The sequence below is a fragment of the Equus asinus genome, chromosome X, assembly GCF_041296235.1.
Source record: "Equus asinus isolate D_3611 breed Donkey chromosome X, EquAss-T2T_v2, whole genome shotgun sequence".
Taxonomy (NCBI): domain Eukaryota; kingdom Metazoa; phylum Chordata; class Mammalia; order Perissodactyla; family Equidae; genus Equus; species Equus asinus.
Window position 1 is genome coordinate 68,181,547 of NC_091820.1, and position 17,803 is coordinate 68,199,349.

A 17,803-nucleotide genomic window follows, 5' to 3' on the forward strand; every position below is an offset into this window, starting at 1 on the left:
AATAATTTTGTCATAAAGAGGAGGAGGCTGTTAAAAAATGATCTGCTTCTAGGGGTGCACCCTGTGGCGCAGCGGTTAAGTTCGTGTGCTCTGCTTCTGTGGCCCAGGGTTTCGTGGTTCGAATCCTGGGCGCAGACATGGCACTGCTCATCAAGCCATGCTAAGGCAGCATCCCACATGCCACAACTACAAGGACCCACAACTACAAATACACAACTATGTACCGGGGGGCTTTGGGGAGAAAAAGGATAAATCAAAAAAATCAAAAAAAAAAAAATGATCTGTTTCTAGTGTCAAATATGTTAGGTAAGAAAACTGATGTCTGGCATATAGTTTGCACTTAAATATTTGTTGAATGAATAAATGAATTAATATTTGGCATGTTGATGGGCAGATTGTAGCATCTTCTTTCCTTAGAATCATTCATTGGAGGCCTAGGGGAGATCTTGCTCCTGTTGAGATGGCAGCTATCCACAGTACATTCTCCTTACAGCACCGAAATGATCCTTTTAAAATTTAACTTAGATCATGCCACATCTTTGTTCAAAATCCTCCGTTGGCTTACCATTTTATTAAAAATCAAATCCAAAGTCCATAAGGTGACACGAAAAGCCCCTACACAGTGTGTTATTTCACTCCCTCTGAACTTATCACTCCAGCCACGCTGCCCATTTTCAGTGCAGTTCCTTCTGCAGGGAATGCTCCTCCCTAAACGCCTTCAGAAGTTTTCTCAAATGTCACCTTATCAGAAAGCCTTCCCTTAGCCTATCTAAACCAGTAAATTCCCACCCCATCCTCATACTATTTCCTTTCATAGCATTTGGCATTTTCTAACATTTACTTGTCTCACTTTTCCTCCTGGAACCCTAAGCTCCGAGAGGGAAGGCACTACGTTTTGTTCCGTACCTTGAACAAGTGCCCGGCATATATAGGCTCTGGTGATATTGCCCTAGAATGTATGAACTTGCCCATGTATTACAGAGGTAACATGTCCTTTCTGTCACTATATTCCTAGTTATTTACTAAGGCAGCTGGACTTTGGTTTTAAATCATTATCTAGACAAATCATATATGCCTCAACGACGAAAATAATGATAATTCTGCACCCAGCAAAATAGCTTTCAACTGGACTAAGGAGAATATTCTGAAAGGCTTTATCAGGAATAGGGGGATCAACCTAAGGATGAATCCTTTCTCCGGAAGACGGCTGAGCAACCATCGCAGCTTCCCAAAGCGGCTCCAGGAGGGCGGAGAAAGGGCGGGAGCTAGCAAACAAGGGGCGTAACCGGGCGGGGCTGTGGCGAGGGGAGACGAATCGAACTGTTCTGTCCCCCTCGGCTCTCCGTAGAAAACTGGGGCGGAGAGGGTCACAGATATGGCGGCCGTTAGGGTGAGTAAAAAAAAACCTTGCTTAGTTTCTCTGGGCGCAGATAGCATTCTGGTAACTATAGAAGGAATCATCGGAACTTCCGAAGGGAGCCCCACAGCAAGAGGCGGGGGGGAGGTGGGGTGGTGAGAGGATTGGCAAGATCAGTGAATCTTTAACATTTGAAGCCTCAAGACACCTGGGGCTTTAGTTTCCTTTAGAGTTTAGTGTTCTCAGCCTGGGATAATACTCTCTCCTCAATATCCTGCGGTTGACGGTTGATACAGCGGCACAGTGACAACTGGGAAATGACTAGGTGAAAATGGCCGGCCGGGCCACGAGCAACAGCAAACGTCTGGGTCTTGAGCCGAAACAAAGAGAAAAGAATCCGGAACGTTTGTCTGGGTGCACAGGGCGGGGCCTGATGACCCTTGAAGGACTTTGTTCAATCATTATTTGGGGTGAAACAGACCAGGATAGAAACGTCTCAGAGTCTCTCTGCAGTGCACGGCTTTGTATTCACTGTTGTTATTCCCCGGATTTGAGTAACAAACCTGAGTTTCTTTCGAGTTCTGTAATGGGAAAAGGTGCCTTTACTTAGGAATCTGTGTACAGGAAGTGACTCAGCTAGCTGCTAGCTGCAGTTCTCTAAGTGGACTTCAGTAACAGTGGGTTTGAAGTGTAAAATGCACTGCTTGCAGGAGATACAAACATGAATAATTCAGTTCAGCCTATGTTTAAGTTGACTCAGTATCTGTCTTGATTCACCACTCTCACTCCATTTCTACAATTCTGGCTCTCATAATTTATCTGAATTGTCACAGCACCCTTCTAACAGGACTCACTCCCTCTAGCCTGGCTCATATGGAATCCTTACTCCTCTGTACTGCGAGAGTATTTCTACTAAAATGCAACTCTGGTTATGCCCCTTCCCTGCTTAAAAACCTTTATTGGCACTCCATCTTCTGCTCTCTGGGGTCAGGTCCAACTCCTACGTCTAGAATACCCGACCCTGCCTTGGCTTTCCAACTTCATCTCCTGTCCCTCAGGAACTCTCCTAATATCTGCCCTTTTTCTGGGCCTGAAGTGTCCTTTCCCATCCTCAACCAGTTAGTTCCTATTCATAGTTCTTTCATTCATTTAACAGATGTTTGTGTACTGCTTCCCCATATGCTAAGCACAGAATGCCTTTTCCAAGGTGGTGTCCCCAGTCTAATTTAAATATCTTCTCTTTGTGTTCCCAGGGGACCTTTGGCATACCCTTACAATAGGACTTATTACACTGCAAATAACACAGACTATTTGCTTGTCTGTCCTACCCTCCTAAACTATAAGCTACTTGAGGACAGTAATTAAAACATTAATTTTTGTATCCTTAGTACCTTGCACAGGTGTGGCTTATATTAGGTACTCAATAAATTCTACTTGAATAAGTAAGTGCCAGGCAATGAATGCAACATTTAATGCAAATGACTGACTCAGAGTAAGGGAAGTGCCTTGGCTCAGGAGAAGTATGAAGTGATCTGAAGGTTCAAAAGAGAGAGCTCACACCTCATTGAAGAAAATAAAGAGACTTCATGGAGGAGGTGCAGAGACAGAAGGAATGGTCAGTGGTAAGAAGCAAACCAGAATAGTGTGTTGTCACTGAAGAATAGAGGAGGAGAGTCGAACAGTCTTTTGATTTGACCACTAATAAATTACTGGCTACAAGGCCAGGCACAATGCTAAAATACTTTAGATCTGTTATTTCACTTAATTCTCAAGACAACTTTATGTTGTAGATATTACGATCATCATTTTACAAATGAAAAACTAAGGTTTAGAGAAGTCAAGTAAATTGCCCCAAGTCATTATGCTAATAAGAGCTGAAGTGAGATAAAGTGATAAGTAAAGTGGTAGAGGGAGAACCTAGATTGTAGGGTTAAGGAGAGGATAAGGGTGGGAAACTGGCATTCATTTAGCACCTACTTTGGCCAGCTGCTTTATTTATATTATTTCAGTTTAATCCTTTTGGTGACCCTAAAAAGTGAGTAGTATCCTCATTTTACATATGAAAAAACTGAGGCTTAGAAAAAGTGCTTGCTCCAGGTCATACAGCTGCTAAGTGGAAGAGCCAGGTTCAAACACAAGTAATATTTCCCTCCAAAGTCCATGATCTTTCCAGTACTCCTTGCTTCCTGGAAAGGGAAATGTATATTACTCTTTAGAGAAGTGTGTGATGAAAGAAAGGAAAGAAATCTTGGGATGAGGGTAGCAAATGCCGGAAAAAGTGTCTTTTCATTAAAAAAAGAAGATTCTCTGTCAATTATATCTCAATAAAACTGGGAAAAACGGTCAGGAGACCTGAGCAGGTTTGAAGGCAAGGGGAAATTTGCAGAGAATAGTATAGAGGAACGATAATTAAGAATAGTAAACATAGTTATTATGTTATTGAACATTTACTCTATTAAGCATTTCGCTAAGCACTTTATGTGAATTTTCTCATTTATGCTTCACAGTGGCCCTATGAGTAGGTACTGTTATTATCAGTATTTTACAGGTAAGGAAACTGAAGCTTAGAAAGATTGAGTAAGTTGCCCACAGTCACACAGTAGTAAGCAGTAGAGCTGGAATCACATGATCCGAGTCCAGATTGTGGAGCTTAAGCTTGAGGGAGCATCTGGGAGGCCAACATACCAAAAGGGTGATCACTATTAGTTTTGAAGCCTCAGAGCTAGATAACAAGGAGTAAGGTAGAAAGGAGTCCTAAAGGTTGGTAGATAACTCTGAAAATAGTTTATATACATCTCGAAATATAAGAATTTGTTGAGCAGATGTGATAGTGGAATATTGATGTGGAATTAGCCTTGAGAAACAAGGACTGTGCCGATCTCTCCTGACTTCTTGAAACAGAATGGCTGGAGGACTGGCCATCACTTAAAAGGATTGGGAGGAATGTAGGAGTGTCAAACAAAAGCCACATTTCGTTAATGCCAGAAGTTGAGGAAAATTTGGGTCCTGAATATGAAAATGTGGCTGCCATTTATTGAGTACTTCCTGTGTGTCAGACACTGTGCTAAGCTGTTGATTCACATTATTTCATTTAATTCTCACAAAAAGTTTTCTAAGGTATGTAATTTTATTAGCTCAAAGAACAGGAATAGAGCAGTAAGGAAATCAAAGATGCAGTAGGAGTTTGTAGTCAGAGAAAAGCTTGTTGAGTTTATGATTTTAGCTATTAACAAGTTCTGGGTAGTGGGAAATTCAAGGTGTGCTCCTTGAGTGAACAGCCACAGTGGAGTGAATGTGCAGGTCTATGGAGGTGAGGTCAAAGAACACTGAGGGGAGACTGTGGGATTTTTCATCCGCACAGACATTAAAGTCACTCGGAGTTATGACAGGGTTTAGAGTCTAGAAGAAGACTGTTACCCAGGATCCTAAATCTTCGATGTGATGAAGTGACCAGGAGCCAGGTAGACGATAGTGCTAAGGTTGAATACATGGATGATAATTAGCCTCAAAGGAGCAGAATTACTTTTCTTTCCTTTATCTAAGTTTTTTATTGAAGTATAGCATACCCAAATCATAAACAGATTGGTAAATTTTTACAAAATGATCATACTTTTGGGTTCATACTTTTGATCATAATTTGGGTTCAGCCAACACCCAAATTAAAAAAAAAATAAGAGTATTACTAGCAGCCCAGAAGCTCTCCCCTTCGTTCCCCTGCATAGTTATCCTCCACCATAGATTAATTTTGCCTACTTTAAAACTTCATATAAATGGGATTATAGTATTTACTGTGTTATGTCTGGCTTCTTTCACCCAATATTATGTTTCTGAGATCCAGCTGTTATGCACATAACACTAGTTCATTCATTCTTATTGCTGTATGGTATTCCATAAGGTGAATATGTTATGATTTATTTATCCATTCTACCAATGATGGACATTTGAATTATTTTCAGTTTTGAGCTATTACAAATAATGCTCCTATGAACATTCTTGTATGTGTCTTTTTGGTGCACATAAGTACACATTTCTGTTAAGTGTATACCTAGGAATGGGATCGCCAGGTCATATGGCGTACAGCTTTGGTAGATACTGCCAAATAATTTTCCAAAGTGGTTGTACCAATTTATATTCCTATTTGTGAGGATTCCAGTTGTTCCACTTCCTCACTAACAAGAACAGATGTTTACAAAAGGGCAGCGGACTCATGGCTTAGAAGCAGCATTGAGAATCAGGAAGAAGACAAAGTCTACCTCCTGTCCCTGAGACACTGAATAGCCTACACCTGAGGGTTACAAGGGAAGCAGTGACCTCAGGGGACAGTCATGTTTCATTTCAGGCAAGGAGAGGAGACGTTAGGCACAATGGAAGGGGTTTTGGGAAGTAGCAGGAAGTTTGGTCAGTGGAGAGAAAATGCAGGGCACTGTAGGAATTAGAATACAGGAGATGATACATGACGCTGAGATTATGTTTTTGGGCTTGGACCAAGGATGATAAGTCTGGGAAGGAAAGGATCTTACAGGCCTTAAGCCTTCAGAAGCCTTGGTAATACCAGCCGGACGTTCCTTTGTATCAACTTTAGTCCTTGTCTTTTTCCTCTTCTTTGTTTCACCTGACTGGTACCAGAAGATAGTTGGAATCTAATAAAGTGAAGTTTGTACTTGGAAAGACTGATGGTTATCTACAGCGAAATAGGTTTTTCTGTTTCCACTCAGCATTGTTGAATATTTTTTATTTTCAGTGTAACTTTGAAAGTTATGCTTTGAAACCTTCAGCCTATTTAACTGTGTTTGGTATAGGTTCCAGCATGTTGCTTCATGCCATAAAATGAAAATGATCTGTGCCTTGCCTCCTCCCACACCCATATGACCGAATTGTTCCCTGTGATGCCATCCTCACAGACAACTGTTAGGTGTTCTGTGAATGTCGTTGAATATGGAAATAAAAGGTTGCTTGTCATGAATTCTAAGATTCCCTAAAATTGTTGCACATTGGGCTCATCTAAGTCAATGTTTCCTGATCCGAGCTGTGCATTAAAAACATCTGGGGAGCTTAAAAAAAGTCCTGATGCCTGAGCCCCATCCCATATGGAGCATTTTAATGTTTTTAAAGCCCACCAGATGAGTCTGATGTGTTGCTAGGTTTGAGAACCAATGATTTAGGGAGGGAATATGTGGCTTTTATACAGGTTCTAGAGAAGAGAGTATTAGGCTTTTGCAGGTTATGAAGAACAGAGACATGTTCCAGTTTTCTTAAGTAGCAGTTTAATGGAAGGATACGTAGATTAGGAAGAAAGCCTAGGAAACTGTCTCACCAGCTTAATAAACCTCAAGAAGAGTTATTCAGGATACCATAGCAACTCTAGTTGTTACCATTCTCATGACTGAACTGTTCTTCTTCTGCTAACTCTGTTTCACATCCAGACTTTCCTAGAGAGAGCATCTGATGGGGTTAGTTAGTCCCTAACCGTTACAAAGTACCCTTCTTGGGAAGAAGTTGCAATCAGGCCCCTTTATAAGACAGTTTCTAGTTGGCTGCCTTTGGCTGAGGTACCAGTCTCTCTAGTCCAGTATATTTTGGCCTGTGCATCAGTCTTGTAGTTCAAAGTGTAGCGACCTACGTTAGGAATCACAGAAAGGAGCAATATCATTGTCAGATGCTCTGAGGCTTCTTAGAAGGGGAAAGGCAATGGATGGATACTTTTGGGGTTCATTGTCTATCTGGTATGATTTACATTTGAATGCTTTCCAGAAGTAAGTAAGAAAGTTGTTGAAAATATGGTAGAATACTTTAGAGCTGCTGTTAAAAGCTAACTTATTAAGATCTTGTCATTTAAATTGGGAAATTGGTTCCTCAAGGATAAAAAACACTTTATGACAACCAGTGCAAGTAGCAATCTGGTGGATAATGAAAGTTGGTTAATATAATTTGAACATGTCGGGGAAAAAATATAACCCATTCCTGAATGAGACCATCTGTTATATAAACTTGATAGATATTATTACTCTAGGCCAAGGCATGAGTTACATACTTAATGTAGATTTGGCTTGGCTGTTTTTGGATCTTTTCTCTCAGTCACTCTGAAACTCACCAGGGGCTTTTCATATCAGTATGCAAACTGCCACTGCCACATCGCCTCCTCAGCCTGGCTCCATAGTTCACCTCATTCATTCATATTTGCAAATTCCTACTTGATATCTTAGGTACATCAAATTCAACATGTTCAAAATTTCTTTATCTTTACCAAATTTGATTTTCTGCTGTATTCTCCTTATTTCATTTGAGAACATCAACATGTGATCCTGGGATCATCTTAAAGTATCCCACGTATCCAAACTGTTAACAAGTCTTGTGAATACTTTATTTATTATTATATTTTACTTTTTTGCTGGGAAAGATTTGCCCTGAGCTAACATCTATTGCCAATCTTCCTCTTTTTTTTTTCCTCCCCAGAGCCCCAGTACATAGTTGTATATTCTAGTTGTAGGTCCTTCTAGTCTATGTGAGCTGCCACCACAGCATGGCTACTGAGAGACAGGTAGTGTGGTTCCACTACTGGGAACCAAACCCAGGCCACTGAAGGGGAGCATGCTGAACTTTAACCACTAGGCCATCAGGGCTAGCTCTTCCATACATTCTTATTCTTTTATATGTTCATTCTTTTAGACATTCATTCATTTTGGTTCCTATGATGAGCAGGAGATGGTGATAAACATTGAGGATACAAAGATCAACAAGATACAAACAAGAGGTATATAGAAGAGAAAACACTAAAACTAACAAGCATGTAAAGACATGCTTAAAGTAATTATCAGATAATTGCATATTGAAACAATGAGACAGTGCTTTTTTAAGCTAGAAAAAAAATAGAATGCCAGCTAAGTCCAAATGTTGGTAGAGATATGGGAATATAAGCACCCCCGTGTGCTACTGGTGGGAATGTTGACTGGCACAGCCATTATGGAAATCAATCAGATATTATTTAGTGAAATTGAGTATATATACACATCCTATGGCCCAGTAATTCTGTTACTGAGTGTATGTCACAACGATATACAAGTTCATGAGGGCACTTGTACAAGGATGTTCGTTTCAGTGTTATTTACTGTGGTGGGCAGTTGGAGGCAATATAGGTGTCCATCACTGACAGTGGATAGGTGAAATGTGGTGGGGGTCCATCATGTAGTAATATATAGCAGTTAGAAGAAATGGGTTATAGGGACACATAGGGGCACAGGTGGATACGATAGAAGTGTTCAACCCACTCACATTTAATGTAATTATCAATATGATTGGATTTATATTTGCCATTTTGCTTTCATTTTCTGTGTCATGTCTTTTTTGTCCTTCTTTTCCTCCTTTACTGCCTTTTCTTGTATTCACTGGGTATTTTATGGTATGCCATTGTAATTTTTTGATGATTTATCTATACTTTTAAATTATTTTCTGTGTGGTTGTTCTAGGGCATACAACATACACCTTAATTTATCAGGCTCTATTCCACATTTATACTAACTTAATGCCTGTAAGATATAGAAACTTGAGTGCTTTATAGCTCTGTTTCTTCCCCTTCTTTTTCTGCCATTTTTGTTATATATATTATATCTATATATGGTATAAACCCCAAACTATATTATTATTATTATTTATTTTATAATCTAATGTCTTTTAAAGAAGCTGAGAGCACAAGTATTTTATAGATAGTATATATGTGTGGTTCAGTGTGTCTGTATACATACACACACATATATATGCAAACATGTACCACCAACACACACATATCTTATTTAATAATTTTAGTTCTCATCATTTCTTCCTGTGGATTCAAGTTACTATCTGGTGTCATTTCTTTAGTCTAATGTATCTTAATTTCATCCCTCTCTAGTGTTTTTATTGTCAAATATATTATATTTGTATGTGTTGTAGACTCAACAATACAAATTTAAGTTGTTTCTTTTAAAATCAGTTGAAAGAAGAAAGAAGAAATATGTAATTATACTGTCTTTTATAATTACCTACATAATTCCTTTACTGTTGCTCTTTTCTTTTTTCCAATGTGGCTTCAAAGTACTGTCTGATGTCACTTGCTTTCAACCTGAAGACCTTCCTTTAGTACTTCTTTAAGGTAGGTTCACTAGCAATAAATTCTCTCAGTTTTTATTGATTTGAGAATGTCTTTATTTCACCTTCATTTTTGACAGGTAGTTTTCCTGCATATAAAATTTCTTGGTTGACTTTTTTTTGGACTTCCAGCACTTTGAGTATGTCATTCTAATGTCATTCTGGTCTCCTTTCTTTCTGATGAGAAGTCAGCTGTTAATCTTATTGGGTTTCCTTGTATGTGATAAGTCATTTTTCTCTTGCGGTGTTCAAGGTTCTCCCTTTGTCTTTGTTAACATTTTGAGTGTAATGTCTCTGGATTTAGCTATCTTCATGTTTGTCTTACTTAGAGTTTATTGAGCTTCATAGATGTGTAGTTAATGGTTGTCATCAAATTTAAGAACTTTTCATTTAGTAGTTCTTAAACATTTCTTCTTTCTCTCATCTTCTTCTGGTACTCCCATTATGCATATGTTTATGCACTTAATGCTGGCTTACATTTCTCTGAGTCTCTATTCATTTTTCTTCATTCATTTTTCTCCCTGTTCTTAAGATTGCATAATCTCTATTGATCTATCTTCAAGTTCACTGATTCTTTCTTCTGCCCTCTCAAATCTACTGTTTAGTCACTCTAGTGATTTCTAAAAAATATCAGTCATTGTATTGCTCAACTCCAGAATTACTTTTTGGTTCTTTTAATAATTTCTGTCTCTTTACTAATGTCCATCATTGCTTTTTTTTCCCCTCCCCACAGCCCCAGTGCATAGTTGTATATTCTAGTTGTAAATCCTTCTAGTTCTTCTATGTGAGCTGCTGCCACAACATGGCTCCTGACATACGTGTGGTGTATTTCTGCGACTGGGAACTGAACCCAGGCCCTGAAGCAGTGAGAGTGCTAAATTTTAACCACTAGGCCCTCAGGGCTTGCTCTCATGTTCTCTGTTTTATGAGATTACCATACCTTCTTTTAAATCTTTCAGAATGGTTTCCTGTAGTTCTCCCAACATATTTAGAATAGCTGCTTTTAAGTCTTTCTCTGCTATGTTCATCATTCAAGTTCACTCTAACAAAGTTTCTATTGCCTTTTTTCCTTTGAATGGAAAGGAAAAAAGAGTTTCTTTTGCCATTTTTTCATGTTTCTTTGCATTTTTATATGTTTTTTGTTGTAAACTATACATTGTAGATAATATAGCAACTCTGGTTTCTGCCACACACCCCCACCCCGGCTTGTTATTGTTGTTGCTTGTTTGTTCACTTATTTATTTGTTGGGTGACTTTTCTGGACTAGCTCTGTGATGTCTGTTTCTCCCATAGTGTGCAGTCTTAGATATCCTTACCCAGATACTTTTTCCTATTTTTATCTTTAAGCCTAGATTCTTAGAGGTTGCACTGCTTAATGATCAGCCAGTGGTTGGCCAGATGTTGTGCTTAAGCACCTTAAACCAGTAAGGCTTTCACCCTTTACCAGTGAGCCTGTTTGTGGCTTGTAGACTGCTTTCACAGTTCAGGGAGTTTAGGAGTTTGCTTCATGTTCAGCCAGGCACTTGGGGCTCAGTATTTTTCTCTCCAATCGTTCCTCAGACAATGAAGCCTTAGGTATATGCCCCGTATACTGGACCACTGGGAATGATTGTGGTTTTATCAGGGCTCTCTGTCTCTTTCCATGATCTCTCCAGTGAAATTTTGGCTCTTTGTTTCCATGGGTATCATACCAAGCTGTTAGTCTCCCCTGATTGCTAGCTGATAGTTTTGTTGTTTTTGACAACACTCTGAGTAATAAATCACTTTGCAGTCTGGTCCAAATAAAGTCTAGTCCCTTGGCAGCAGCAGAATGTTTCCAGTCTGTGAGGCTTGCTCTGAGATTCTCCCCTCAGTAGAACCCCTGCCAAATGTACCTGGAATAGCTCTTTTGTACCACCAACCTGGTGAATTTGGGAGACTCCAATCAGATGTTCTCTCAGAACAGCTCTTTAACAAGATAGAGATCTAAGGGGATACAGGACTGGAAATTTTACCAGCTGCCTTCCTGAATCTGCTCTATGGAGCAGGAACTGGGGATGGGGAATCAACGTATATGGTATCTGCTAGTTTTCACCAGCTGCCAAATCCACCTAGAATACCTCTTTTAGCTCAGGAATATGGGAAAGATGGGAGTTACCCCTCTGTTGGAGAGCTTTCCAAAATAGCTCTTCCATAACACAGCACTGGAGAGGATGGGTACAGGCCCTAATTTGAATGCAACTGCCTCCTATTCTTACCAAGTTCTGTAGATTTTGTTGAATATAAAGGCATCTCAATTTGTTCTAAGCCCTTTCATCCATATCCAGAGAATTTACTGATTTGACTAGTTTAATAGATGTCCCTCTGAGGGAGAGATTTCACCAGGCTCTTCACACTGCCATTCAAGAACCAAATGCAAGTTTCCTCTTACACATTAAGCTGCCATGAACAATTGTGTACAGGATTTTGTGTGGATATGTTTTCATTTCACTGGAATAAATGCCTAGATGTGTGATTGCTGGGTCCTGTGGTAATTATTTTTAGTTTTTTAAAAAACTGGTTCTTGGTTGATTGACCCTTGTATTAGTTTCCTATTGCTGATTTAGCAAATTATCACAGACTCTGGTGAAAACAACACAAATTTATTACCTTACAGTTCTGGGGGTTACAAGTCCAAAATCAGTTTCACTGGGTTAAAGTCAAGGTGTTGGCAGGCCTGCACTCCTTCTGGAGGTTTTAGGGGAGAATCCATTTCCTTACCTTTTCTAGCTTCTAGAGACCACCTGGATTCATTGTCTCATGAACACTTCTTCCATATTGAAAGCCAGCAATGGCTGGTCAAGTCTTTCACATGCTGCATTACTTTGGAACTTCTGTAGGCAAGTCTCCCTCAGCCTCCTATAATGATAGTCATGATTACATTGGGGTCACCCTGATAATCCACCATAATCTCAAAATCCTTAACTTAATCACCTCTGCAAAGTTCTTTTACCATGTAAGGGGACATATTCACAGCTTCTGGGGATTCAGACATCAAAATCTTTGTGGGGGGCATTGTTCAGTCTACCACAATCCTTTTATCGTTGTGTAGAGCTTTCTGACACTAGTAATTTTCTTTGTTCTGAATTCAGCTTTACCTGATATTAATATAGCCACTCCTACTTTCTTTTGATTACTGTTTGTGTGGTATATCTGTTTCTATCTTTTCATTTTCAGCTTCCCTGTATCATTCTATTTGAAGTGAGTTTATTGTAGACAGGTCATGTTTTTTAATCTACTCTGCCAATATCTGTCTTTTAATTAGTATGTTTACACAACCTGCATGTAATGCAATTATTAATATGTTAGAGTTTAAGACTGCTGTTTTATTTTTTCTTTGTTCTCTTTTTCCTTTCCGTGTTTTCTTTTTCCTGCCTTCCTATGTTTTTTTTTTTTTGGTACCTTTTTTAGAACTCCATTTTGATTTATCTGTAGTATCTTTTAAAGTATCTCTGTATTTTAGTGATTTTTTTCTAGGAATGTCTTCTGTTTTACTCTTCCCATTGTTTCTTCTTCCTTCCTGATGTTCCAAGGTTCCTTCTTTTATCGTTTTCTTTCTCTTTAGAGAACTTACTTTAACCATTCCTTTAGGACTGGTCTACTGGTGACAACTTTAGTTTTTCTTCATCTGAGAATGTCTTGATTTCCTTGTTATGTCTGAGGGATATTTTCTCTGGGTATAGAATTATAGGTTAACAGTTCATTTCTTTCATCAAAACTGTTGTGCCACTTCCTACTGGCCACGATGGTTTCTGATGAGAAATCTGCTGTCATTCGAATTGTTTTTTTCCATAACTTGCCTCTCCTCCCCACCCAAGTCTCGTGAAGTGGAGTCATAAACAGCCCTCTGGTGATGAGTTTTTCCTTGTGAACAGCTCCTCAGACAGCAGCCCCTCACGGAAGGGGAAACTTCTTTTCATATCTTTCGAACTCCCTCTATTTGTGGATCTTTTGACCTCCACAAAATGAAGCCTTTTAAAACTACGTATTTAAGCAATTATAGATAAAGGAATATTTTTCCCTAAGAGATTCCTTAATCAAGGTATTATTGATCATTCTAGCTAAAAATGCATTAATTTGGATAGACAGCATTACATTTTAAAGTATTTATTTGATACACTATAATAATCTTCACATTAATTTGACCAAGAAATTTTGTCATGGCACATGCAAAGTAGAATGCTATTTCCAGTAAGAAAGAATCAGGCTTGCTCTGTTGTTCACTTGGATATAAAAGGTTGAAATTTAGTCAAGAAATGTGTTATAAGAATACTACCTTCCATTTATCTAGCACTAAACAGTTTTAAAATTTTAATCTATTATAGTATTTGATTCTTAGAACATTACTGTGAGAATTTTTAATAAGAAATATTCTCTAAGGTACTTATTTGTGTATCAGGATAAAATATACTTCTGATAAGGTTTAGTTGTGGGGGGCTGGATTAATTGGATCCTCAAATGCTTCACAGAGCATGGAGAGGCCTGCAAGCATATGCAAAATTTTGAGAGTAACTTCATTTTGGGAGACTATAATTCATAATTTTCATTAGATTCTCAGAAAGTTATGACCATGGAATCTGTGTTACAATTTCGGATTAGCCTTAGGACCTTTAGTTATCGTTTGCCTCTACAAATGCTTGGCACATAGGCATTCAGTAAATGTTCCATAAGACTTGCTAGATTACCTGTGTATACTGTCTTATTTAAACCTATGAATTATTTTATTACTTAGTTTTGAGGTTCTAAGTCCTACAAAGCCCTTTGGATACAAGGAGGCATAAGGCTATTCACAAGAGGCATAAGCCCACATTTTAGTAGAAAAGTAGGCTACATGCATTTTAAAAGGTAAATAATAATATAACATTATGTTTAATACCAGATTAGCGCTTTACACAAATAAGAGCTATATGAATTCAGAGAGATGGCCATGAGTGAGCTAGTGAGACTTGAGCTAGGCCTTCAGTGAAGGGCGGGGTTTAGGTAAGTGTATTCATTCAACAAATATTTTTTGAGTACTTGCTATGTGCCATGCACTGTTAGGTGCAGGAGAGGGGAAGACATTCCAACAGGGAAAATGAAGTGAGTGAAGGCACTGAGGGAGGAATGTGCTTGACATGTTTGGGGCCTACGAAGACTAATTTGGCTAGAGGATGTATACAGAGAGGGGCAGAGTAAAGGTTGTTTGTTGTGCCAGGAGAACAAAGCAGTATTTTAGAAAGATTAATTTAGCTTTCCTGTATAGTTTATTTAATCTTGCTTTGAAATTTCGTAGTGACTGAATTCTAAACTGACAACACCTTGACAATCATCTCTTATTGGAGTGTTACTGTCTTCTCAAGGAAACAGAAGGCTCTCAGTATTCCTTTCCCACGTCCCCACAGGTAGATATAGCCCAATTTCTTTCCTACATATAGCACACACGTGTGTATATATGTATGTGTAAAAGGGAGCTGGTAGATGTTTTTAAAATTCAATTACTGATTTTGACTTTAATGTTTGACCCTGATTACTGTAAACTGACTAAAGTTGAATTATACCAATCTGTTGTGCCACTTCTAGAGGGTTTTTTAAATGTTTATTTGTGTAACTCCTATATTCCCTACATATGTTTTTACTTTTAATTTTCTACTTCTTAAATTTTTATTTACCTAAGATAAACTTTTGACACTTTTGGGTATTACTAGTAATAATTACAATTCTTGAGTGTTCAGAAATTCCAAAATAATTTTGTTCTTTCATATAGCATCATAATTAAAGCACTTGGTACCAGAAATCCTTTGACATTAATGTTCTAGAATTTAATAATGCAGTAAAGACCATATCTAAGCCACACTGAGCTGTGCAGTTATTTATTCTGGCTATCTTCAGATTGGCCTTTTAAGTGCTGGAGCCTTAATTTTGATGAAGATTATATCTCACATGTACCATGCACTTCCCATCTATCTTAAACCAGAGAGCTTAACCCATTCTTCATCATTCAGTGTCTTCAATATTTAACTTCGGCAATTGTAATATGCTATAGCTGTTATTCTTAATGAAAATACAAATATAAATGGTGAAACTGAATGGATATTGAACACAGAAATAGCCTTAGAATATGCTATCTTGAAAAGGTTTCTGGTGTCATTTGCTTTTTTTCCATAGATGTGAAATAAAATATATACAACCTCTTAGCTTTGTGGGCAGTGTAATATGCTCAGTGAATGACAGGCAGCCTTTTTCTCAGTGTTTTTCTGCCCTCCAAAGGTCACTGCTGATACTTGTGTCCTTTTACTTGTCTGTCCCATTTTAAATATTGTCTATGCTTTCTGCATCATTAACATAAAATAGTTTCTGATGCATAGTAGGCATTCAAAAAATATTATGTACCCCTTTCCTGTTACTAATATATTAGAACACAAGTATTATTTTGCCAGCACGTTCATCTTCACATTATTTCACTTTTACAGATATGCTACAGGTCACTACCTTCTCTTAGTGTTCCTTAATATTTAATTTCCAAGAAAAGACCAGATGCTATGCACCATTTAAAATGGCATTTTTAATTGGGCAACAGAGCAGAGAGATGGAAGAACCTGGGTTCTTGAGAAGTCGCTGGATCAATCAATCCTGAAGTTCTGCCTGCTTCTAGACTTCCTTTTATATGAGAGAATAATGTTTTGTCATTGTTGAAACCAGTTTGAGTTGGGGATTCCAGACTTTAGCCAAAATAATCCTAAATGATTCCTACTGTATTGGATTGTTTTGAAGATTAAAAGACTCAATGTATGTAAAGCCCCGGGCACATAGAGCATCCTTTAACACAGAACATCCTGTCTTTAGGGATCCCTTATGTTTTCAGAGACATTATATTAAGGTACAGCACAGGTACCACTACCAGATTGGAGAGCTGTTCCATCATTCATTTGTAACTTCATTGCTGGTTCTTTCCCAGCCATAGTGTGTACCTCTGCTACTATCTTTCATTCTGCTTTTATTCTTTATTATCTCTTGTATTTCTTGTTACTTCTTCCACTTCTCGGCTTGTGTATGATAAATCTAGCTTTTTACAGGCACAGCTAGCCAATTGGAATACCCTTGTCTCTAATTCTTAGCTCTTTGGTTCTTCTCCCTTTTTGTTGGTTGCTGGATGTTCAGGAGGCACAGCTTTTTGGCCATAAGAGATTCTGAAATATGAGGTCTTGTTTCTCTCCCCACCCCCAGGTTTTAGAAATCCTCTAGATGCCTAAAAGTTCTGGTAGTTAAGGTCATACTATACCTTCTAATAAGCATGATGTGTAAGACAGGTTTCCAAAAGCCACAGGAGAATTAATCTCCTTATTTTGGAGTCACACCATGTGTCTTAGTCGGCTCTGGCTACTATAACAAAATACTATAGACAGGACAAGCAACAGACATTATCACAGTTCAGGAGGCTGGGAAGTCCAAGATCAAGGTGCCAGCAGATTGAGTTCTTGATGAGGGTCTCTTCCTGGCTTGCAGACTGCCACCATCAAGCTGTGTGCTCACGTGATGTCTTCTCTGTGCATGAGAGAGTGAGAGAGAGAACTCTCCTGTCTCTTCCTCTTCTTGTGAGGACACTGATCCCTTTATGGGGACTCCACCATCGTGACCTCTTCTAAATATAATCACCTCCCAAAGGCCCCTCCTCCTCATACCTTCACATTAGGGGTTATGGCTTCAACATATGAATCTGCGGGGGACACAGACATTCAATCCATTAATACCATGTATATTTTTAAATTAAAAAAGTCTTAACATTATCCAAGTGTGGTGTCATTGGGAAAAAAATATCTTTTTTGCAGAATGTCTCCCCCGCCCCTTATTTCAGTTTGGGCTTGTACTTGATCATCCTGTGTCCCTATACTGTTGTTAGGCTAGGAGTAATAAAACTGCGATTCAAATATTTTATAAATATTATTTTAGGAAAATGCTGGGTGATAGTGGGTAACTATCATAGAAAGCAGCCTTATGTTTAGAATGCAAGTAACAAGCTTGATAATTTTTCCCAGGTGACACTTTTTTGTTTTTGTTTTCAACAAAAGTGTCAGTTCAGGACTGAGGGGAAAAATAAGCAAATTCATGATTTGACAGTTTTCATGCCAAATAAGCCAACAAAGGGTCTCTAATAGATTTTGGTTTTATTCGTAGACTTTTGATGACCATTAATAAATTAAACCATGTTTGTATTTCATAAGCATTGTGTTTCAAAATTTCAAGACAAGAGACCTGTTTGAGGCATAAAGCTAGATTATTTCAACTTTAAACTTGTGGAATAATATACAATAATTTATAACTGGAGAGGTT

At 38.4% G+C, this 17,803-nt stretch overlaps 1 protein-coding gene across 3 annotated transcripts in view; it reads left to right on the top strand.

The window, feature by feature from the left end:
- The first annotated feature begins 1,278 nt into the window (after nt 1–1,278).
- APOOL (apolipoprotein O like) overlaps nt 1,279–17,803 on the top strand; it is a 70,455-nt gene continuing 53,930 nt past the window's right edge. Inside the window, exons 1-3 of one of the 3 annotated variants that reach the window (XM_070502926.1) lie at nt 1,350–1,390; nt 8,024–8,108; nt 9,426–9,482. Coding sequence is in view for 1 of the 3 variants with exons in the window: in XM_014827510.3 (XP_014682996.1) it covers nt 1,376–1,390 (15 nt within the window). In the remaining 2 variants the exon portion in view is untranslated. Of the gene's footprint in view, nt 1,391–8,023; nt 8,109–9,425; nt 9,483–17,803 lie in introns of all 3 variants that reach the window. The other 2 variants (XM_014827511.3, XM_014827510.3) reach the window with 2 other exon arrangements.